Below are 23,550 nucleotides of genomic sequence, written 5' to 3'. Positions count from 1 at the left end.
ACCTCGAAGTAAAGGAAAGGCTTTCACTCCTGCCCCCTGGGGGGATTTCAGGGAAATGGGCTCACCCCTCAGGATGAGGCCGGCTCCTGGGACCTGACCTTGCCTCTGACTGTCCACGGAGGGAGAGCCATGGCTCCAGGGTTAGTTTCTGAGCCACTCAAAGCAACTCCGGGGGGAGGGAATCTCTGAGAATCCAAATCCTACATTGATTCCAGCCTTACCCTAAAGAGCCGGAGGACTGTCAAGCCGAGACAGGTGTGACTGTCCTGTCTGATCTCAGAGAAACCACTTGGGTGAATGAATATTCCCACCTGAGTCCTGCCCTTTCTCTGCTCTCTCTGGTTTCTCCCTCCCTGTCGGCCACTCTCGGCTGCGCTGGGTGCAGAGCTGACACTGCTAGGAGGTGAGGGAATTCAAGTCCTGAGATTACACCATCCCCCAAAGCCAACCCTTAGCTCCTTTGAAATCATTCAGAGCACTACCTGGTAGCCACCCCCAGCATTGGGCTTGATCCAAAGGCACGTTCAGCCAGAGACCTTACTTCTACTCCCCTGTCATGGGACGAGACCCTGCCCTTGGCCTCCCTCTCCTTGGGAAACCCTGGTCCCATTTCTTGGACTTCCTGACACCAACTCGCAAGCAAGGTCCTGCGCTCGCAGCTTGGCTGAGGACCATTCACTCTCATCTGCCCAAGGCACTAGTCCTCTCTTAAAGCATTTGGCTTTCCGATGCTTTCCCCTCCCCTGGTTTAGGCTGTTCTAGTAGGTCCTGTCTCCCAGTCCCAAGTTTAGCATCCCCTTGTTCACATCCTCGATCTATCCCTACCTCATGTCAAGGTCTGTCCTCCCCTCAGCCCAGCCATACCATCCTCAGTCCCACTGAGCAGAGCCACCCTAAATTCACTGTGTCCAGATCCCAAACCCCAGGGCCAGCCTGAGCTGTTTTCCTGAGACGACAGGACTGGCATCTGTTCAGAGATGGAGATACAGGCTCACCGAGAAAGCAGATACGGAAATCTGAATGGACCTCGGTCTGGCTTGAGACCTCTCTCAACCTTGCAGTTGTCAGCACAAAGGAGGCCAGGGGAGGAGCTCCTCGGATGGTCCCCCTGGCCCACTTCTCAAGTCCCTTCTCGGAGCTACTTCAGGAACCGCTGTCTCTGAGCCACTTACTCAGCAGTCCCTAGTCTCCGGACCATTTTGTTTGATCAGAAAATGCTGGAGTAAAAGCATGCTCATTCTGCCCAGTCGCTGAGCGCTCAGCCCTCCCATCCATGGCGGCACGCTCATTACCACCAGCTCGCAAGCTTGGGCGGACACAAGATCCTTGGACACAAGCTGGGAGAAGCCGTGGAGAGGAGAGTGGCCAAGAGCTGCTTTCGGATGTTTGGCAGACTCCACGGACGGCTACGATCAGGGGCAACTGGGTGTTTTCCCAATAGGCACACCGAGAACATTTTACTTAAGAGCATGGATTCCGGAGCAGAATGAGCGGGTTCAAATTTGCTACCACCTGTTAGCTGTGTGACCCTGGATGAGTTACTTCACCTCAGTGCCTCAGGTACCTCAGCTGGAAAACGGCACGTGAGAGTATCTACTTCACGGGCCTGCCACGAAGGGTAACTGGAGTGGTGAGTGCGAAGTGTCTCCAAGCGTAACCGGCAAACGTGAACCTCTAGGACGCCACTGCCCCTCACGATGGTTACAGCGAGGACAGTGACGGCCCGGAGCACAGGGGCGGGCGGCGGAGCTCCCCCCGCCTCACGGTTGCAGGAGGATAGCTGCCGGCTGTGGCTCGCGCTCTTACCACGGCCACCGTCCCAGTCAGTCCTCGCAACGGTCCATTTCACAGATGTGGACACAAGCTCAGAGAGCAAGTGCCCACCGTCTCACTGCCACCCAGCCGGGTAGCCAGGAGCCGGATCCCGTCTGTGACCCCAAAGCCAACGCGCTTAACCTCTGCCACCGAAGTGCGTCCAGTTCTCCAGAGGAAGCACAAGCAGGCTTTACCGGCGGCCCTGCCCTTGCCCTGCGAATGCCCGCCGGGCAAGAAAGAGCACCTGCCTCGCAGATTTAAAGGAACAGGCTGCCTTCTCGTGGGCGTTAGTAACGGGTTTTCTCAGAAAAGCACTGCTTTTACTGAAGATTCTTTCCCACCGCTTGGCGTGGCCCTGACGTTTCTTGTCAGAGACTACAGGACAACGCAGAGCCACCCTGACAACCGCAACGGAAGCATCGCCTAACATCTATCTTCTTAGCAACAGAGAGCGAATGGCTACTTACCAAGTGCCTCCAGAGAGGACTCTGTCGTAAAAATTTCACGAAGCCCAGGGGCGCCTGGACAGCTCAGTCGGTTAAATGTCTGACTCTTGATTTCAGCTCAGGTCATGATCTCAGGGTTATGAGACTGAGCCCCACACTGGGCTCCACGCTGGGGGTGGAGCCTGCTTAAGAGTCTCTCTCTCTCTGCCCCTCTGCCCCCTCCCCCCAAAAATCCATAAAGCCCAAATGCCTTCCGAAACGTCACTTGGCCTGCTCCACTTCCCCTAGGAAAATATTGTTTGGATCTGCTTTGACGGCCAGGGTGCATGTTCTCTATTATGATCACCCTCAGCCACTAAAAGCAAGAAACCTGTGAAGCATCCCACTGTAACCTTGGTTTGGGGGACGCCTTGGTCTGGGGATGGAAAAGTAATTTCCCTTCACTCTTACACCATGACTTTGGTCTACGGGCCCTAAGATTATCCTCTGAAGGGCAGAAGGAAGCAGCCTGGGTTGCTGTTTCTTCCTCTCCGCTACACCACGGAGTCTGATGCGCCCCCCGCCCCCCACGGGCTCTTACCTGCGCGGTGAAGAAGGCTGGGGTGAGGGATCCCGACGGGAGAGCTGGGCTGTTGAGGGCGATGGAGCCGATGTCGGTGCCAGAGAGCACCAGCGGGGGCGCGGAGATTTCCAAGCCTTTGGGTTTTTTGGCCTTTGGGGGAAGAGATGGAGACCTGGTCTTGGAGCCCGATGACAGGTTCAAGGGCTCTAGGGAATCGGAGTCATGGCAGGCGGCCTCCAGGAAGAGGCTTCTGTGTTCAGAAGGGAGGGGCGAGCTGGGGGACAGGGACGGGGACCGAGACGAGGAGGGTGAAGCGGACGAAATGCTGGCGGCATTTGGCAACATTAAAGAGGAGACCTTGGCTGAGGCCGACGAGGCCAGGAAGGCCTCAGACGTGGAGGGCAGGGGCACCACGGGCCTGCTGGCGTGCTTGTCGCTTTTATTGGTCACAAACCTGATGACAGTCCTGACTTCTTCCACGGGAGGGCTGTCTTCCGGCTGCTCCTCCAGCTTCTCCGTCTTGATTGCCTTGAAGGGCTCCGGTGGGTTCTGCAGGGAATTAATGGTGAAGGACGAGTACAGGCCCGAGTGGATGTATTCGTTGCGGCTTGCGCTTTTGAGGGCCGACAAGCCGTGTCTGTGTGCCTCTCGGCCCTCGGGAGCGGCCTTGCAGTCGCTGTCCTGCAGCAAAAGGCTCTCCCGGCTCATCTCCACCGCGTGAGGGTCCATTTTCAGTATCTCCGGGAAAGAGACAAACTTGTACACAAACTTCTGCCCAATCACCTTTTTGATGATGTTCTGTGAACACAAGAGGAGACATTGAAAAGATCAGTGCACCAGAGAAACGGAGGAAGACGTTCGTGGTCATGGGGAATTTTGCTGGCAGCTGCACAAAATATTCTCCCGACTGACGTGTCTTGGCTAAGGCGCGGCGGAAAGGGGCCTTGAGTGGAGGCAGCAGAATTCGATTTGCCTCCCAGTTCTGCTGTTACAAACGGTGCGACCTTTAGCACAGCCACAGTCGTTTTTAGTTTCCTCATCTGGGAAGTAAGGGTTATCCTACCTAGTAACGTCCCAGCCGTCCCCATTTGTTGAGCACTTACTGTGGGCCGACGGTGTTCACGCATCATCCCATAGCATCTGTACGGCGATCCTAAACGGAAGGTATTATTACCTAAAAACTAAATGATTTACCTCCCATTCTAAAACTTAAGAAAATAAGCTTAGAGCGCTTAAATGACCCACATAAGCCACATGGTAGGTAAGTGGTCGAAGCAGCACTTCCTTCACCATATGCAGTATTGTCTTACCTACCTCTGGGACTCGTGAGAATTCAATGAAATAATAATGGGAAAGCATTCTGTAAGCTGGAACGCATTATAGAAATGTAAGTTATTATCGCCAAGCACCACAAGGTTTTCTTAAATCATGTAGCCAATTTTTCCTTTTTAATTTTCTGCCAAGAAAGCCACCGGAGGAGAAACAAATTGTCTACTTTGATATTTACATCACTCCTACAGTATTTTAAGTTGCTAGTATCTACTTCTGGCTCTTCAAGTTTATGGCTCCAAGTCCTCAAACATTAGGATGAAAATTAAAACTAATAATCACTGCAGAAGTGTTCACACCCCTTTGGGAGAACATACTTCATCTGACAGGCTATCTGCTCTTCTTGAGGTTTATTGCATTGGAACATCAGCAAATATCTATCAAATCTTTGTGGGGTGCAAGGCGCTCCACACAAAGATGGTCTCCCTCAAGCACAAAGAGCTAGCAGCGCCATCCTATGGGGAAAAGACTCAGAATGTTTCCTTACAAACTGTTCTACAACTTGGGTATGAGTGAGGGTGTTAAAAAAAAAAAATCATTTGGGAGAGAAGAACTTTAGAAGCAGTAACTCCTATTGAGCACCTACTGCATACCGGATGTTGTACACAAGCTATCTGATCGGTTCTCACACTCACCCTCCTGGAGGGCGGAAGGTGTCATCTTATGACACAAGCTCGGAGATAGGGAGTAATCCCGCCCCAAAACCACCACGATCTACTTGTTCTGAAGCCTAAGCTGTTTCACATTTCCACAAAAGTTTGGGTGGAGAGAATCAAAGAACCCCTTAGCAGAGGTGAAATTTTCAAAATGGAGATGGAATTGACAGGTAACATTGTATTACTTTCAGGTATACTGCATAATGTCGCAAGTTTAACACCGATCACCACACAGAGTGTAACATTTTTTTTTCCTTGTGATGAGTACTTTTAGGATCTCCTCTCTTAGCAACTTTCAAATATACCACAGAGATGAAATTTAATTAAACTTGATGTTCCTTCTGTGATCATCATTTGGTTTATAAACATAAGTACATTATGTTTTTGCCTTCCCTCTTGTTACATTATAGCACGTCGATTTGCAATTTTCCTCCTTAAACAGATCATCAAATCCCGGAAGTGAATTTATCCAGCCACCCAGAGGGGAGGGCATATTTACTATGCCACTGAGATTTCTAAGCAGGAATCCCTCAGGGCATGCATCGAAGGGAGGGACACACAATGTCCCCATTCAGCACCGGAAATCCCAGTAACGCAAATCCTGGCGAACCTACGCTCAGCACCAGCACACAGGAGGCTCCCACCCCTGAGCACATTAGATTCCACGCTGAACAGTTCTAGTGCCTGGCAGCCTGGTGCTGGGAGTGCAGATTTAACCTACTGAATGCCATTTACCCCCATCTGACCTCAACTGCACACTCACCACTAGCAAAGCTGAAAACCATTTACAAACCTTCAGAGAAATTTGGGAAACTTACAAGTTCCACCTTGGCCTCATTGACAGCATCTCGGCAGGTGCCCCACCCAGCGTGGGTAGACAACATGCCTAGGAGAAATCCACTGCCGGCAGGCTAGGGTTAAATAGGGTGTCACTGGTGCCACCTGACTCAGAGTGGGTCCTCAGTAAAAAGAAAGCATGCTTGCTACAATTTTAAAATATTTCTGGCTTTCATTAATATTTTTCTCCCTAGGTGAACACTTTATTTTGTCCTCAGCCAGTTTGAACATCCATCTAAACTGACTAACTAGAGCCTAAATAATTACACAGAAAAAAAAGAGAAACTTTAGGCATGTTCTTGTAAAAATCTTTTCTAAAACCTTTAATTTTAACCTTTGATTTTATTATGGGCATTCAGAACATAACATCTGAGCAGGGATTATATGCATAAGCAAATCAAGGAGTAATTTGGGGCTGTAATTAAAAAAATAATAAAAAGGCCCCTCCTCCTGAAAAAATGGTTAGGAACTGTCTCAAAGAGTGGGGCTTTCATGTGTTAAAAAGAGCATAAAGAAGGAGTGCTTGGCTGGTCCAGTTGATTGAGCAGTTGAGTCTTAATTTCCTCTCAGGTCATGATCTCAGGGTCGTGGGTTCAAGCCCTGCATTGGGCTCCATGCTCAGCACAGAGTCTGCTTCTCCCTCTCCCTCTGCTCCCCCCCGCCATCTCTCTTTCTAATAAATAAATAAGATCTTTAAAAAAAGAACATAAGGAACAACTCAATGACTATCAACTGACCGATGGATAAACAAATGTGGTATATTCAGACTACAGAATATTATCGAGCCACACAAAGGAGTGAAGCACGGACACATGAAACCACGTCAGTGCACCTTGAATGCGTTATGCTAAGGGAAAGAAAGGCCACGTATATGATGGATTCTGTTTCTATCAAATGTCCAGAAAAGACAAACCTAGAGAGACAGAGTCATTTCCTAGGATTTGGGGGTGACATGAACTGAGGGGTCACAGTAAAAGGGTTTGGGAGGGACAGTGAAAATGCCGTAAAATCTACTGTGGTTTTGGGTGCACAGCTCTGTAGATAAAGGCACTGAACTGTATCCTTCAATAGAGCCACTGGATGGTATGTGAACTATGCTGCAATGAAGCTGTTTTTTAACAAAGAACATGAGGAATTTTTTCCCCAGCTTTTCTGAGAGGCAATTGACTTATAACATTGTGAAGTTTACGATGTGTAATATGAAGGTTGGATGCATGTATATACATTGTAAAATGTTTACCACAATTAGGTTAGTTAGCACACCCATCAGCTCACATAATTACAGTTTTGTTGTGGTGGTGGTAACATTTAAATCTGCTCTCTTGACAACTTGCAAGTCTATAATACAGTATTGTTATCTACAGTCACCATCCATACCTTTGATCTCCGCAACTTATGCATTTTGTGGCTGGAAGTTTGTACCTTTGACCAGCAACTCCTCATTTCCCCACCCCTCAGCTGCTGGTAACCACCACTCTACTCTCTGTAGGAATTCTGCTTCTTTAGAGTCCACACATAAGTGAAATCATCCAGTATTTGTCTTTCTCTTATTCCATTTAGCGTAACGGTCTTGAGGTCCATCCAAAACATTTACATGTTTAAATGGAAGGTGGTGGGAACCTTCTATGGCTGGATGCTGACTGCCATAACCCTACTTTGAAGATAAAAAAGGAGCCTCCACAAAGGACACTGAACTCAACCATAGCAAGAGGGCCCCCGCGGTAGCTGCAGCCTCTCTGGGGGGAGAGCTACCAGGACACCGCAGAGCTTTTTAGGAAAAGGTTACAGAGGCAGGGATGGAGATGACCGAAAGGAGGAAGAAACCTTTGGAAAGAACCAGTGTGGGCCTTGCTGGTCTATTCCAGCAGGAAAGATGGAGGAGTAGATCTGGCTACCTGGACAATCTGGGCATGAAGGGGTACAGAGGGTCCAGGAAGGAGGTCAGGGCACCGTAGCCCCGCTGTTTCAGAGCCCAACTGTGCACAGGGGAAATCCGCTCACAGGAGGGGAGCCAGTAAGGAAGCCCCCCACCAGGATGCCCATGGCCTGAGACCCAGGGAGTAGGTAGACTCAGAGCGGGTATATGCCTGACAACTGATCTGATAGCCCCTTACCTTCCGCGGGCAGACCCTGGGAGCACATGTACGTTTGAAGATCTCTCTGTGGTCTCCGAAGGGAGATTGCCTTTCAAGAGTTTTTCCCGTGAGGAGTTTTCTCTGAGAAAACTGAGTTTTCTCTGAGAAAATAATAGATAGTAGTTGCTGAGCACATATTATCTGTCAGGCTGGGTATGAAGAACTTGACCACCGTTAATTCATTTAATCCTCTGAGAGACTGGAACTATTAGGATCCCCATCTTAGAGATGGGCAAACTGAGGCTCAGAGAGTATAAATTACCTGTGGTCCCAAGCTAATACGTGGGCAGTCTGATTCCAGAGCCCCTGGCCACAATGGAAGGGGATACAAGACTCAGGCTGAGACCGCCCAGGACACAAGAGTGCTTGGGGACAGGCTCTTATTATGGAAAGTGATGAGAGTATTTACAGAAAGTCGGTTTTTTCACCCGTCCTCCCAGACCCACAAGTATGTGTTGCTTACAGTTGCCTGGCAACCTGACAAATGCTGTCTGTGTCCAGTTGAGCTAAGTGACTTCTCCGGCATGGTTTTAGATGAACAGTTGCACACATCTGCTTCGCCTCACACACGTGGGACCAGCCTCCCTGTGCGTCATTTCCCATTCAGTGCGTACCCACCACCAGGGCAGACTCCTGACGCCACCTTCCATGGGAGGTCACAGGCAGCAAGGACACCGACTTCGGGAGGGGAAAAGCAACATCCACCCCACACAGCCTCCCTGGGACTTCTAGGTGACAGCGGAAGCTACTCCCACCACGGCCACTTCCAAGTTGGTGTCTTGAGACTGCAGGAGCCTAAACGGCAAGCAGCCTGTCGGGGGCAGGACCATGGCGGCCATCTTGGGCCCAAGAACCCTTCCCGACCCACCGGCTACCTCTGGCAACAGAGGGACCCGCGAGAGTCTCCCTTAGTTATTTCCCGCGAACGGGTTGGAAAACACAGAGAGCAAGTCAACTTTCCACTTCCCTGCCTTCCCTGTTGCCCTGACAGGCTCTAGGCTTACTGGTAAAAACAGAGGTGCCCGTAAGTGTGTTTAAATATGTATGTGTAAATAATGCTATATTGGTGGATAAATTAGAAATGTGTCTATTAAACTATCATATGATTTCTCTCATCTATGGAACATAAGAACTAGGATGATCAGTAGGGGAAGAAAGGAATAAAGAAAGGGGGGGTAATCAGAAGGGGGAATGAAACATGAGAGACTATGGACTCTGAGAAACAAACTGAGGGCTTCAGAGGGGAGGGGGGTGGGGGAATGGGATAGGCTGGTGATGGGTAGTAAGGAGGGCACGTATCGCATGGTGCACTGGGTGTTATACGCAACTAATGAATCATCGAGCTTTACATGGGAAACCAGGGATGTACTATATGGTGACTAACATAATATAATAAAAAATCATTAAAAAAAAAATAAGACACAGAGAGGAAAAAAAAAGTATTAGCAGTCACACCCTGGTTCCAAGTTTTCCTGGGGCCCAGGTACATCCTGGAACTCTGGGAGTCAATAAATGCTCCATTCTGATTAAAAAAAAAAAAAAGAAAAGAAATGTGTCTATTAGGTATTGTGATCTTGAAAAAAAAATTACATGCAGTGCTAGGTAATGAAGAGATGCTCAAGGAACTCAATTTACCTTCTTAGTTTTGGTGCTATGAAGGGTAATACTAAGTTAACTACATGTTTGTTGAATGAATGATTCTCTCGGTAAAGAGAACTGACCCAGGTGGGAAACCGGGGGCTTCATCCCATGAAAGACATAATTTTCTGTGGCTGATTCTCAGGCTGGTTCAAGCTCCACATGAATGTGTCCCATATATATAACTGCATGTGCTTTCTTGTTGGCATTTTCAAACTGAAAACTCCCAGACAGACACCAAGGGCCATATGCAAAACCCTACAACCCCATACCTCCTGTGAGAGCTACATAAACTCTGATTTCCCTCATCCATGGATGCGGCAAACACGTGCTGCCTGTATTGGCTCTGCCCTGGCACCGCAATTTTGATCTAAGTTCGTGCATCGGACTTTCTGGCACTCAGACTTCTCATCCCAGCTCGCATTTCTCCCCAGGCTGCTCCTGGCCCCAGGAGGAGCCAGACTAGTTATGGGATCCCCGTCGGTATGGCTACCACAACCCTTGCTCTTCCACCATGTGAGCGCTTCCAGGAACCGCTGGACTCCTGCCCTCTGATTTTGCAACTCTCCTATCTTGTTCTCAAAGGAGAAAGGTCAGCAGCTCGCTAACACAGCAGGAAAGGTCGTGGAGGAGATTCTTCCTAACAGCCCAGCCTATTCCTAATCCCACAGCAGCAGCAGCAGGGCTGCAGATGGGAGAGTGGGGGATCCTTCCGTAAATACCCACTTGACTGTCTCAAAGGCTGCCAGGGGGATTATAAGGCATGGTTCTAGAATCAACTGCCTGAGTTCAACTGCCACTCCCATCTCTTACCAGCCACGTGCCTCAGTTTCCCCATCTATAAAACAGGGACTAACCTACCACCTGCCTCATGGGATTGAATGAGATAATCCATATAAAGTTTACAGCAGAATACTGACACAACCACACGTGATAAACCCACAATACACAGTAGCTCTTAGGATTTTTATCCTCCCATTTACGCAAAAGCACAAAACATAAAATCCACTCCCTATTCACTCCAGTGGCAAGTGAATAGTCTAAATTAAACCTCCTAGAAGGCTGTGCATATTCCCCTCACTTTGTCCACAGTCCTGGCTACCATGTTGGGACGTATGGCAGACTGAATTACATCTGGTTTATATATCTCGACCAACGGGGGAAACACGATGTTTTATTTAGTTGGGTTCAGACAAAAAATAGACGCAAGGCTTACAGTATGTCATGCCTAGCATGGCCAGCCCCTGACATGCACTGTGAAGGAAACCTCACGCACTCCAATTAATTCAGGGGCCAGGGGGAGAGGGAGCCAGCCCTGGGGGCAGCAGATGTGAAATCCAAGTGTCCCACTCCAAAGGCCATTGTAGCTTTAGCAGAAAGGCCGCACGTCCAGCCCGGTAAGTGGTGCAGACGCTAACCAGACACCCCAGCTGAGCTCTGCCGCTCTCCGATGCGGCTCAGAGCAGGAAGCACACTGCCCAGACAGGAGGGAGCAGCCCAGCTCTGTGGGGTCTGCTGTGGCTGGGCTGCAGGGGGAGGGCCATGCGGGTTGCTGGCCTGGAGCGCCCATCACCAAGACCCCTGGGCAGGGGAAGAGGACATTTTGAGGACATTCATCTCACCACGGTAGAGACCCTACGTAAAAGGAACCTGTGGCCAGAAAGGACCAGGGAAAGAAGCAAACATTTACGAGCGCCTACCACGTACCAAACCTGCACAGCCACCTGACAAGATGGGCGCTGGGATCCCATTTTAAAGATGAAGAAGTCAAGGCCATGGATGGGAAGGGAGGTGAGACCCAATTTCCTGTCCCACAGCGGTGGGTGAGATAATGGCCTTAGAGTGGAATACCATGTAGCTATTTTAGAGGACAAAACAGTGTTAACATTTCCCCAGGCCTTTCAATACACATTAGGTGAAAAAAGCAGCATTATTTTAATGAAATAACTATATATATTAAATAAAAGAAGAAAAAATTAACCTCAAAAGATGTATAAGAAAACTTAAAGGTGGTAGGATTGCCAGTGATTTGTAATATTTCTTTTTGGCTTCTCTGCATTTTCACATTAAATAAAATGCATTTCATATGTATTAGTTGTCAAAATAAGCCCCCCCATCTTTTTTTTTTTCTTTTCTTTTCAAGAAAGCAGCAGAGTCTAAAAAGTTTACTAGCTCAAGACCCCCCAGCTTGTAACTGGTAGAGCTGAAGCTTAAACCAATTCCATGGAGAGCCAAGACGGGAGCCTTTTCTGTCCCATCGCCACACCCTCTCCCAGAAAGCAGCTGCTGTTGGCTCAGAGGCTGCTGTTCAAGTCAGTCCGCCAGGACCACGGGGCTCTGCATTCCAGAGTAATCGTGGGGTAACTGCAGAGTGCCTGGGAAGCCAGCTTTGTGCTAAGGAAGCAAGGTCTGTGCTCAGGAGCGGTCATTTCCAGCTCCTCGTGGGGAAGACCAGCTTTCCCTGAAGTCTATTCCTTAGCTGGAAATAGAACTGCCTCTATCCACCCCCAGGGGAGAGGCGGTGCCTGCTTGGATGGAGCACCCCGCATGAGGCACCAGGGACCGGCGGTCCCACTGCAACAGATGGGACATCACAAGCCCACCTCAACGTGGGTGACATTCAAGAAAGAAGGTTGACGGGAAAACAACAGGCAGCTGGCACCCACATCCACAGCCTGGCTGTGGCCCCCGCTGAGCAGCAGGAGTGCTTGTACGGGAGCACGGGGAGCAGTGACCAGCATCTCTGAGCATCCACAGGCCGGAGCCTTGATGGGCAAGACATTAACCCAGTGAACTGATCTGGGTCCGAATCTCAGTTTCTCTACTTCCTCTGACCTTGGGAAAGGTATTGAACTTCTAGAGACCTCCGTTTGCTCACCTCTAAAAGCAGAACAAAAGTACTGCACAGGGTGTGTTTTTCTTCTAAAAAATCAATATATTTCAGTGCCCCACCCATACAGGTCCTCCAAACATGACCTCTCACCCAGTGCAGTTATGCTTAGCAAGCAATGATCTGTGCAGCATCCCCATGACATCACATTGTCTTTTCATTGTATTCTGCCTTCAAATCTTCTAAATTCCTTTTTTTTAAGATTTTATTTTTAAGTAATCTCTACACCCAATGTGGGGCTTGAACTTACAACCCCGAGATCAAGAATTGCACGTTCTACCGACTGAACCACCAGGCACACCTCAAATCATCTCAATTCCTTATATGGGTACCTCACTTTACAGTTTCCTGAAGGCGTACGCGTTCTATCATGCAATCCTTACAACACTTTGATACCCATTTTACAGATGAGGGACCTGGGGCGCCAATCTTAGTTCACAAACGAGTAAGTGGCAGAGACGAGCCCAGGCCACCGGTTCCCAGCCAACACCCTTGCTTCAGCTCCTCGTTTTGGGTTCCCGTCCAGGCCACTGGCTGACTCACTCTTTCCGGACACAAAACCTGACTGTCCTCTCTGCAAAGTTAGAACAAGTCCTCACTGTAGGAGTCATGCTCCAAGTTCCTCCTCTGTAACAGGCAAGCATTCTTTCAACAGCATTTAAGACGCTTTCATATGGAGGCTCCTTGCTAGGCTCTGAGGAACAGAAAAGGAAGTGAATCCGGCCTCTGTCCTCGAAGCATCTGACTGCTGCTTGCATCTGCCCCCTCTCACTCCCCGCCATCCGAAGCCAAGGGGACACGGAGCAGTTGGGGCCACACGGAGCTCTGCTAAGAATCTGTTGCGGGCTCACCTCCCACCTGCCACCCTAAGGGCTGCGTTGAAAGGACTCCAACCCGGCAACTTGAGCCACCTCTCCCTGGGCCAGTGTTTCCCATCAGCAGTGAGTTGTGCGGTACCCAACACCCCCCCAAATTCATTTCCCCCCAGAAGCTCAGAATGGGACTTTATTTAGAAACAGCGTCTTTGCACATGTCACCAGTTAAGGATGTTGGGATGGAATCATCACGGAGTCAGGGTGGGCACTAAATTCAATGCCTCGTGCCCTTACAACAAGAAAGGCTCCAGGAGACACACAGGGAAGAAGGCACAGAAGAAGGAGAGGGACAGACGCAGAGACTGAAGCCTTGCAGCCATAGCCAAGGGACAGTGAGGACAGCCGGGGCCACCGGAAGCCGGAAAAGGCAAAGAAGCCTTCTCCCCGAGAGCCTTCGAAGGGAGCGTGGCCCAGCAGACACCTTGATTTTGGGCTTCTGGCCTCCAGAACTTCGAGAGAATAAATGTCTCTTGTTTTGAGCCACTGAGTCTGCGGTACTCTGTTACGGCAACCCCAGGAAACATATCCTCGCCCAAAGACTCTGTCCGGCGGGGCAGGGAGGCGCGGCCTTTCCCAGGGGCTTGGCCTGCCCACGCGCCACGCTAGGGGACGCACCGAGACAGGTGAAGCCTGGGCTGTCCGCTGTCTAAAGCTGAAGTTGGGAGCGTGCACACCAGCACACACACACACACACACACACACACCCCACTTCCAACTTCTAAGAATAACGTGCTGCCAATAAAGAGCTCCAACTCCGTCTTAGAATTGGCTCACTCCTGGGGGAGGTTTCTTTGTGGTTTGGGTTGAGATTTCTTTATTCTCTGGCACTGCTAGACTGCAGTGCGAACCGTCTCTCCAAATTCGGCCAGCCTGACATGGGAGGGTGCTCACCCTTGCTGCCCAGTAACGTGCTGTCCCGGAGGCCTGCAAACAAGAGGAGCCTGGCAGGACGCCAGACCTGAGACTGGACATCAAGAGCATTTTTCCACCCCTTCTGGGCTCGTGGCTGCTTCTCCTGGACTGAGACGCTTGTCTCCCTGCTGGCTCGCTTTCAACACTCAAGGGTATTTTTATTAAAGGCCTCTGGAGTGTTAATAAAACAAAATGTAAAACTGTTCCCCCAGCACATGCTTTGCCAGTCAGGGAGCTGCCAACAAGGACTTTGAGCAGCCACCTCCGGCGCAGGGGTGGGGTGGGGGGTGCTGGGAGCCACAGGTGGTCTGGGAGCACGTTCTCACCCGGGCTTTGCTACTGATTTTCTTGAACACTCACCTCCCCACTCGGGTCCTCACTTGCTCAAGGACAGGCAGGCAGGGCAGGTTTCTTAGCTCCTTTGCAGTGTTGACATTCTGAGAGGACAGACTTCTTTCTATGCTACAGAGAACCATGTTTTCTCGTTTCATGCTCATCCGTCCTGTGTCCATCCTACGTTCATTTGGCACCACTGCATGCCAGGTGGTATGTGCACAGAACTGGGCATGGTGAGGAAGACCAGCATCCTCTGCAAGGCAGGCCCAGGGACGGCGGAACAGAGTGAAGGCAACACCAAATGCAGACGTCAGGTGGTTGAGAAGCAGGGAGGCGTGAGGATGAGCTGGAGTGGGCCAGGCAGGAAGGGCTGAGGGAGAGCCCGGGGAAGGAGGTCTCAGTAGATGCGAGAGAGGGTGGCAGGCTGGGGTCGTGCAGGAGAGGCAGTCTGGTTGGGGCCAGATGGTAAGGGGGTTTGGATTCTTTCCAGGAGGCTCAGGATGCTGGGCAGGCACACGGGCAGAGGGGTGCTGTGCTCTGATCTGGCTTTCTTTAGGAAGTGTCATTTGGACATCTAGGAAGTGGGGCGGGGGGTCCTGGGGCCGCCAAACCTCCCGTGGTCAGCTGGCTCAGAGAAGGCTGCCAGCAGTTTTTCCGTTGTCATTTTGAACAAACTGGGGTTGGTCTCCTCTCTCTGCCGGCCCTTGGGTGATAATCAGCAGTATTAGGAATGGGGGGTTCAACTTTGAGCCCAAGGCTCTGCAGCTGTGTGATTCACCAGCTTCATAAGCCTGAGCACGGATCTGGGTGTCAAGCGTCGTAGACAGAAAGCTCTGCTGCCTGCCAGCGGTTCCGTCTTGGATCTGCTCCTCAACCTCTCTGAAACTCAGTAACCTACCTCTAAAATGGGCCCATTACCAACTATGACGATAGGCATTTCACATGTTAGAAAATGAGTCAATAAATGTAAAAATATCTAGCACAGTGCTGGCTGAAGACAAATCCTCCATACAAGTGAGCTTCCTCCCCTTATGTCACAGACTGGGGGTAGAAGCTGAGGTAAACTGTTGTCAGAGCACAGGCAGGAGGTGGGGGGAGGAGGCGGCCCAGAGGAGCAGCTGGGCTGGTGGGTGGGTGGTGGGCGGTATGATGTGAATGCTAGGGGTTTTGTCAGTTTGTCTACACAACCACTGAATTTTCCCGCAGCTAGAAGCTGCCCAGAAGCAGGAACACTCATGCCGGCAAACCAGTGTGGGCTTGGGCAACAGCCTGACGTAAGTGGATTTGGCGAGGCTGCCAAGCTGGAGCATTGGCAGCTGAACGCTGAGCCCAGCAGCCCCATCGACACAGCGTTGAAGGTACTCCCAAGACTCTGGGTGTTTCTTAGCAACTGCCCTATTTGGGGGAACACTGAGTGCCACCACGAAGCCAGCTTGGAAGCATGTGCAAAACAGGCAGCACCCCCAACCCAACATGCAGTGCCCACCCCCTCCCCACTGCAACTGCCTGGCCCCCTCATGCCAGCCGCTAACTCCCAGGGCAGTGTGACCAGACTAGAAAACCGTCACAAGACAATCTGCTACCCCCACCTCTCCTCCCCTGCCTCCAGGTCACTAGGCAGCTTCCAGGACCAAAAGCTTCCAGAAAGGCCCTGGTTATCCCCTCAGCCCCCGAGCAAAAGTGCAGTTGCCATCTGTTGTACTTCAACCCATCTGAGCAGCTGACATGACAGGAAGGGGGAAAAAAAGACACCTAACAAAAACACCAGACCCTTAACATTCAGATCCAGGGCTGGGCACAGGGGGGCAGCTCTGATGTACAAAACACTCCTGAACTGAGCCCAGGAGAGATGGGTCTTCTGTGGAATTTCACCACTGACAGAAGTCTTCTAGAAAGTTCCAAGATGCAAATGCTTGCTGGACTTTTGTTCTTTCTCCACTCTGACAGACAATACATCATTTTATCTTCGTAAAATTTATTTTGGGGAATTAGAGAACTCTGCCAGGGCCAGGCTTCTTGGCACAGGCAGGCAATCTCAGATATGTATTATTAACACGAACATTTTCCTGTCGTGATTGCACACCCAATTTAAAATGAATTATCCAATTAAGTTAAGAAGGTGACGCGTTCTACTTCCAGGAATATGCTGCCAATGACTCTGTCTTGACTGTTCTCCCCTGAACCTCTTCCAATTAAGCAGAGACCGTTCGGGACATTGTGAGGATAAGCCGGGATGTTGCTGTGGAGACCGGAGGATTTTTCATCATATCGCCATTGCAATCTCCTGATGAGAAGGGAGCTGGCAGAGCTCTCAGCCTCCCCCTGGGATGAATGCTCACCGCCAACAACAACAAGGACAAAAGCTCCGTTGGACGGAAAAGGACGAGGGATTGCGTCAGCTTCCAGGTCTCCTGCAGCTAGCTCAGAGAGTCTGTGGCTGGAGCTTCCTCCGGGAAGTCAGCTGCCCCGCGTGTGCANGCCGTGCAAGCCACAGCCCCACCCACGGGCAGACCCAGGGAGGGCCACGCACGCCCTGCCCTGAAAGTGCCACAGGACCAGCTCGGGGCCGGCTCAGCCAGCCCCGAGAAATCGGTATGTGGTGACTGGCCAAAAAGATCAGGGCTTGGGAGGCGGGGGACGGAGCGGGACACCACCAATGCCAAGAAGAGCATGGAGAGATAAAGATTTTTATTTCTAAAATGCAAATCTGACCACGGCTTTCAGCCCTCACCATGAAGTTCCCACTCTTCCCAACGTGCTCCTCGCCCCAGGCGCCACTCACTCTTCCCACCCCATGTTCCCCTCATTCCCTGGAGAACCCTGGGAACTCCCCTGGGAAGCCAAAAGTCAAACTCCCTGCCTTGTGCACATGCTGTTCCCTTGTCAGTACATCCTTTCCCAACTTGGGTCAGCCTGGTAAACCCATTCTCATTGCTCCAGGCCCGGGCAGGTGTCTTGACCTCCGGACACCTTCTCTCTGCCTCTACTTCCCTCCCCTGTCCTGGAAGATGTTGGTATCACGGCCAGGCTAGCATTCTAACTGCCTGTGCACGTCTGTCTCCCCAACCAGCCACACAGCCATCCGAGGGCAGAGGCTATGTTTTCGAAGGTATGGCTGAACCTGAGAAGAAAAAAAGTAGAGGTGAAATAAAGAGTGAAAGAAGGTCTGCTAGAGAGGGGTGTAGAACTACAAACTCCCCAGAAGCTCCTCGCGAGGGGCGGATCCCAGCAGCGCCTCACGCCCCTCAAGCTTGGGCCCATGGGTTGGGGCAGTTCGCGGGGCCACTCGCAGGCATGCTCTGGGCTTCAACCCCTCTCTCCTCTCCACTCCAAGATGAGAGATTGAAGAACCAGGTCTGTGCGAGTGGTTAAGGAGTGAAAAGGGTTGTTAATCTCGCTAACAAAGCAAATCTCTGAAAGAGACCCTTACTATTACATCGGGTTGTAAATGGACTTTCTGGAAGACTCAGTTTCACTCTAAGAGAAAAAAAAACAAACCGTTCTGCCCAAAATGCCAACCATCAGAACTCCAACGAGCAAAGCCATGTCCCAGGACGTACAGTGAGACTGCAGGAAACGAGCTGGTTTCAGCCGGTGGTGCCAAACTGGCCGGGCACGGACTCGCTCTGCTTTCTGTGTTCACGGGCTTGCCCACAGCCTCCTCCCTCGACCTGCATGTTTGCGAGCTGACCGGGGGCCTTCCGTCCATGCCCGAGGAGTAAAACATGCCCTGTCCTGGCCTGGGCGGCACTCCTTTCTTGGAATTCTACCTAGGTTTGCCCAGCTGTCTCTTCAAAAGCTGTAAGTGGGGGAAGCAGGTCCCTGCCAGTGCTTAGTTGCAAAGCCCGGCCCCTCCAGCCCCCCAGTGGCACATGTGATGGGCACTCCACAGACACACAGGCGGAGCAAGGAACCCCGGAGGTCTCCTGTCACAACCTCCGCTAACCAGGCCTGGGAGCGCCAGGGTGGGCTGTGTTCCCGTCCACGTCCTCTATTAGTCGTGCACTCGTCCAGAGCAAGCGGCGACCCCTTCATCTTGGCTTGCACGCTGGGGACCCACCACACTGTCTGGTATGTGGCAGGCACTCCAGGACCTGCCTGTGCTAGACTCCAGTTCCACGCCTGTCTTTGAGCCTAGCTGCTGTCCATGTCGTGCAGTTTTCCTTCAGAATGTGTGGCATCAATTGTAATTTTGAAAATCTACATGAAAGCCGAGCAGCGTCTGAAATATACGGACATATGACCTATTGAAGTGTGTCCCCCAAACAGAAATGTTGAAGTCTTAACCCCCCATACCTATGAATGGGATCTTTGGAAATAGGGTTTTGCAGACATAACTGAGGTAAGAGGAGGTCATGAGGGTGGTCCCTAATCCAGTAGGACTGGTGTCCTTAGAAGAGGGAAATTCGGACACGGAGACACGCAGGAATAACATCACGTGACAAGCCAGGCAGAGACCGGAGGGGTGCAGGTGCTAGCCAAGGGGAGGGACACGAGGACCGACGGCCCCCACCAGAGGCTACGAAGAGGCAAGCAAGGATCTACCCAGAATCTCAGAGGGAGCACGGCCCTGCTGACACATTGATCTTGGACTTCTGGCCTCCACATCTGCGAGACAATCCATTTCTGTTGTTCTAAGCCACACTTCGTGGTTATGGCCGCCCTCGAACACTAATACAGGACAAGGCAGTGACACTGTGTTTCCAAGTTTAGCAGTTACCGAACATCGCCTTTCATTATAAAAGTGATTTGTTTGGGTAGTGTCCACCTCGTTATCCAACTGCTTTCATTTCACATCTACCGAGCAACCCCTACACGCCAGACCCCATACAAAGTACCAGAGCAACAAAAGTGGGTAAACCAGGAGACCACAGTGGAGATGGTTTTGTGAGGCGATCTAAACAGGCAACTGTCACACAACACGGAGACTCTCATAAACCCAGATAACAGAAGTGACGAGCAGCGGGGGAGTACTCAGCAGGTGCCTGACGCCATGCTGAGCACCTCGTACCCCTGCTCACATTTAATCCCCCACCACCCTATGAGGGAAGGTGCTTTCCCACGGGGGCACGGACGCTCAGAGGCTGAGGGACCGCCGGACTCTAGCCCCGAGAGCACTGAGTGCAAAGCCCTTGCTGGCTGCTCCAACCGGGTGTGCTCAGAGAAGTGTGCCCCTCTGAGGGCAAGGAAGCATCATTTAAAAATGAAAGCATCTTAGTCATTGAATTTCAGGAGAGCCTGCATATGTAAAGATAGGCGGTTGGGTAAAGAAACTGTGATCATCCACCAGTCACCCAGGATCTGACCTCAGCCTGCTCCTGGCCGTGCTCGTGCACGAAGGTGGTACACAGGTCCAAATTTTCTTCTTTGCAGCTGTCTGAATTTTTCAAATTAGTGATGAGGAAAATACCATCTGGATCATTCTTCTGACTAATACTTCATAGTACCTACTGTATTTTGAGCACTGTTCTCAGAACTGACCGTGTGTGAACTCAGCTAACCCCCCACCCCCACCCCACGGTGCGGGCTCTACTACCAAACCCATTTTAGGAGGGAAGCCGAGACCAAGAGGGCTCAGGCAAAGCACTTGCAGTCATGGAGCTGGATTGAAACCCAGCAGTCTAGCCTAGAGTTCATGCAATTAACCACCTTGCTATAATGATGGGTGGGGGCGGGGGGCCGAGGAATGATGATTGAAGTGTCTCAGCCCCAAGCAGATACAATGAGCCCATACACTAGTTTGCTCTGATGCCTTCTACAAAAGACTGCACACATTTTCCACTTTTCCCCCCTCTGCCCATTTCTAATATTCTGGAATGAGCTAAAAATATAACCTACAACAACAATAAAAAATGCTATTCTCATGCTTGCAGGAAAACTTCCCTATCAGGACACACCAAGGGATGGGCAGTTCCAGCCAACAGTGGAGAGATGCTAGCTAGCAACGGACAGCAGAGCCAACGGGAGAGAAGAAGGCAGCCGTCAAGGTAGGGAGCCACCAACTTTATGTCACGTGCAGAGCAGGCTCTGGATCGTGTCTTTTAGGAGATCGGGGGGAATGGACAGATGGACAGGACAGAAGGACGAAGGAGGGGGCTGAGGAAGATGCTGAAAGGCAGAGAGGGTCACGCTGAGAGCTGGGGAACCATGAGGAACACCTGCAGAGGGAGATGGGGCACACGGAGGAACATGTGGCCCAGAGCTTCACATTCACAGACGCTCCTCCATTCTGCCTCTCAGGTTAGAAACCCAACCATGTGAGACCGCCATTTTTGTGGGTCAAAAATGGTCATATGTTGGCAATTTCTTATGGTTCAATGTATACGCATAGTCACAGAGTAACATGGCGAAGTTGAAAGAAGTGTCAATCATGGGGGCACCTGGGTGGCTCAGTGGGTTAAGCGTCCCACTCTTGATTTCGGCTCAGGTCATGATCTCAGGCTCCGGGGATCAAGCCCCTCATCCGGGCTCCGCACTCAGCAGGGAGTCTGCTTGAGATCTCTCTCTCCCTCTCCCTCTGCCCTTCCCCGCCACGCCTGTGTGACACGCTGGACAAGAGCTGCTCCTGCCCTCGCTGTTCACGCCAGCCGGCCGCTCAAAGGTCACGTGGCCAAACCTCAAGCTCTCCACCGGCAGTAGAGGAAAGAGACAAGGGGGTGAGGAGGACACAGAGGCCATGCGGGCCCTGGGCTCAAGCCGAGGCACAGTGCACAGCAGGGCTCTGCCGTAGTGAAGTGCTTGATAATAGACAAAAAGCACCTTTGTGCTACCCAATTGCCTACCTGCAAGTCAAGTCTTCCGGTGGCAAAGAAAACGAACGGCCCAGAAGGTAGGGCGTGTACCTTGTGGCCAGGAATGTAGGCAGACAAGCCAGGTTCAAATAGGACACTACTGCCTCCCGGCTGCAGAAGCCTGGGCGGGTTTCTCCTGGAAGCCCTCCCGTCTTCATGTGTCAAAGGAAAGGCCAGCGCGCCCAGCTCACCGGGCTGCTGGAGTTTGGGTGAGACAAAGGGCAGGAAGCGCCCCACGGCACCGAGCCTTAGACACAGAAGGTGCCAAAGCACGCCGGGTGACTGAAGGCCCCGAGACTGCTTTCCCCAGAACGTGAGAAAGTCTGCCCAAGGGAGATCAGGTGTCATCTACATAGCAGTGGCTCTACCGGTCTTTTGAGGGGTCCCTTCCAGCCCACGTTCTCCCTTCACACTGAAGACGCACAGTCCTTAGCCCCAGTGCCCGGACCACAAGGAGCGGTAGAACTGAGTCACAGATACCGAGCCAGGGCGCCTGATCTTTGACGCCTTGATTTAAAACAATGACATTTTTTTAGTCTCAAAACCAGGCTTTTAGGCACCCCGCCAACAGGCAAGATGACTGTTTTCCTTCCGAGGGCCCCAATTCCCATTGTGCGACTTAGAACCTGGGGAAAACTGCAAAACAATAAACCATCTGTAAGTCTTCCAGACAGTGCAATTTGCAAGAAGCGCTTTTACTGCTTCATAGGACTGTGCATGAAGCCAGGACTAATTAATTGCTACATTAAAGGAAAGCACCTTTAACATTTCAATGACATAATCATATGTAATTACAATCATATAAAGGAACACTTTATAATTAATGATGTCTCTACTTCCTGAAATGTGTAATCCTTCTGTCTTGAATTCCAAAGAGGTTGGAAAAAGGCAGGCACTAAATATAGATCAGGAACTAATATTTAAATCAGCTTTTAATTCACCTTTCACTATGAACAGCAAAACCAGAACAAAAGCTTACCCTTATTAGGAGTCTAAGTCTTTATGTCTATGAGACTAAATATACAGCAACAACAGATCCACACAGAGATGGCCAAAATTACAGGCCTGAAATGATTACCTCTAAATAGCAATAATTTTGCCCTAGCAGGCACATTAACTGCTTTTCCAGAAATGCATTAACTCACCCCAACTATCCTTGCTTGGCAACTGGGCTGTGTTATCACTTAACAAAGCACTCTGACTCCTCTCTGTGACTTAACAAGGAAAATGGCTTTTCTTTTAATTAGAGAAATTTCCCACGAAGGTGCAAACCCTGGGGAGGTAGCAAGCATTGTTCTAAGCACTGAACATGTTTCTCTTCTTTAACAACCCCGGGATGGTACGATTATGATCCCCCTCGTATCAATGAGGACACCGAGGCCCTGAGCTGTTAAATAACTTGCCCAAGCTCCCAAATTCCCAGGAAAGACCCGTCTGAGTGAACTACAAACCAGACGGGATACGCAGACTTTCTAGATCTCAACATTCATTCTGTCGCTCAAGCAACTGACGATGAGGGAGGCCCTAGGACCTTCCCTACGACTCGTTTCTGTTGTTAGCAAAGGTTTGCAGCAACTCTAAGGGAAAATGCAGAGGGAACAAAATTTGACCCACAGGAACACCCAAAGGGCTTCCAGAAAGAAAAAAAAAATCCCTATGGCACAGCTTTCCCCTCGACCAGAAAAACCTGCATAAATTGCCTCCATTTGATGTTTGTAATTTGCTTCATGGTCCCCGAGGATCTGCTTTCATCGGGGAAATGTGCGGGTGGCGCTCCACCCACCCGAGACCACCTCCCACAGGGTCGAGGGTTTACCTTGTCATAGTAGTATCGAAGGGCTCTGCTCAGCTTATCATAGTTCATGTTTGTTTTGTTCTTCCGGAGGCCCCACAGTTTGGCCACTTCTTCTGCTTTGAGGAGCTTGAATTCACCATCGTTGGAGGTCCAGCAGATCAGGTGCTCGTGTTTCTGGTCCAGCAGCAGCTGCAACAGGAACTGCCACAGTGTGATCGCACTCTCCATACCTGGGGGGAAGGGGGCCAGGTCAGTGTGATCGCTCTCTCCATACCCGGGGGGGAGGGGGCCGGGTCAGTGTGATGGCTCTCTCTATACCTGGGGGGGAGGGGGCCAGGTCAGTGTGATCACTCTCTCTATACCTGGGGGGGAGGGGGCCAGGTCAGTGTAATGGCTCTCTCCATACCTGGGGGGAAGGGGGCCAGATCAGAGCCGCCAGCACAGGTGCCCACCCCAACGGTGGGGAGCGGGCCTCAGGATGGACGCCTCATCTCCTGCCCTCCCTCCCCCAGTGAACCCCACAAAGAGCCGCT

The 23,550-nt window shown here is 51.0% G+C and overlaps 1 protein-coding gene across 1 annotated transcript in view; it reads right to left on the bottom strand.

Annotated features, from left to right (window-relative positions):
- ELK3 (ETS transcription factor ELK3) overlaps positions 1-23,247 on the bottom strand; it is a 38,883-nt gene extending 15,636 nt beyond the window's left edge. The window contains exons 1-2 of the mRNA XM_008687724.2: positions 23,039-23,247; positions 2,842-3,621 (exon numbers count right to left, since the gene is read on the bottom strand). Coding sequence (XP_008685946.2) covers positions 2,842-3,621; positions 23,039-23,245 — 987 coding nt within the window. The 5' untranslated portion in view covers positions 23,246-23,247. The remainder of the gene's footprint in view (positions 1-2,841; positions 3,622-23,038) is intronic.
- Positions 23,248-23,550: the final 303 nt, after the last annotated feature.

Source organism: Ursus maritimus, unplaced genomic scaffold (assembly GCF_017311325.1).
Source record: "Ursus maritimus isolate PB19 unplaced genomic scaffold, ASM1731132v1 scaffold_21, whole genome shotgun sequence".
NCBI classification, from domain to species: Eukaryota; Metazoa; Chordata; class Mammalia; order Carnivora; family Ursidae; genus Ursus; species Ursus maritimus.
This window is presented reverse-complemented; position numbering and strand designations above follow the sequence as displayed.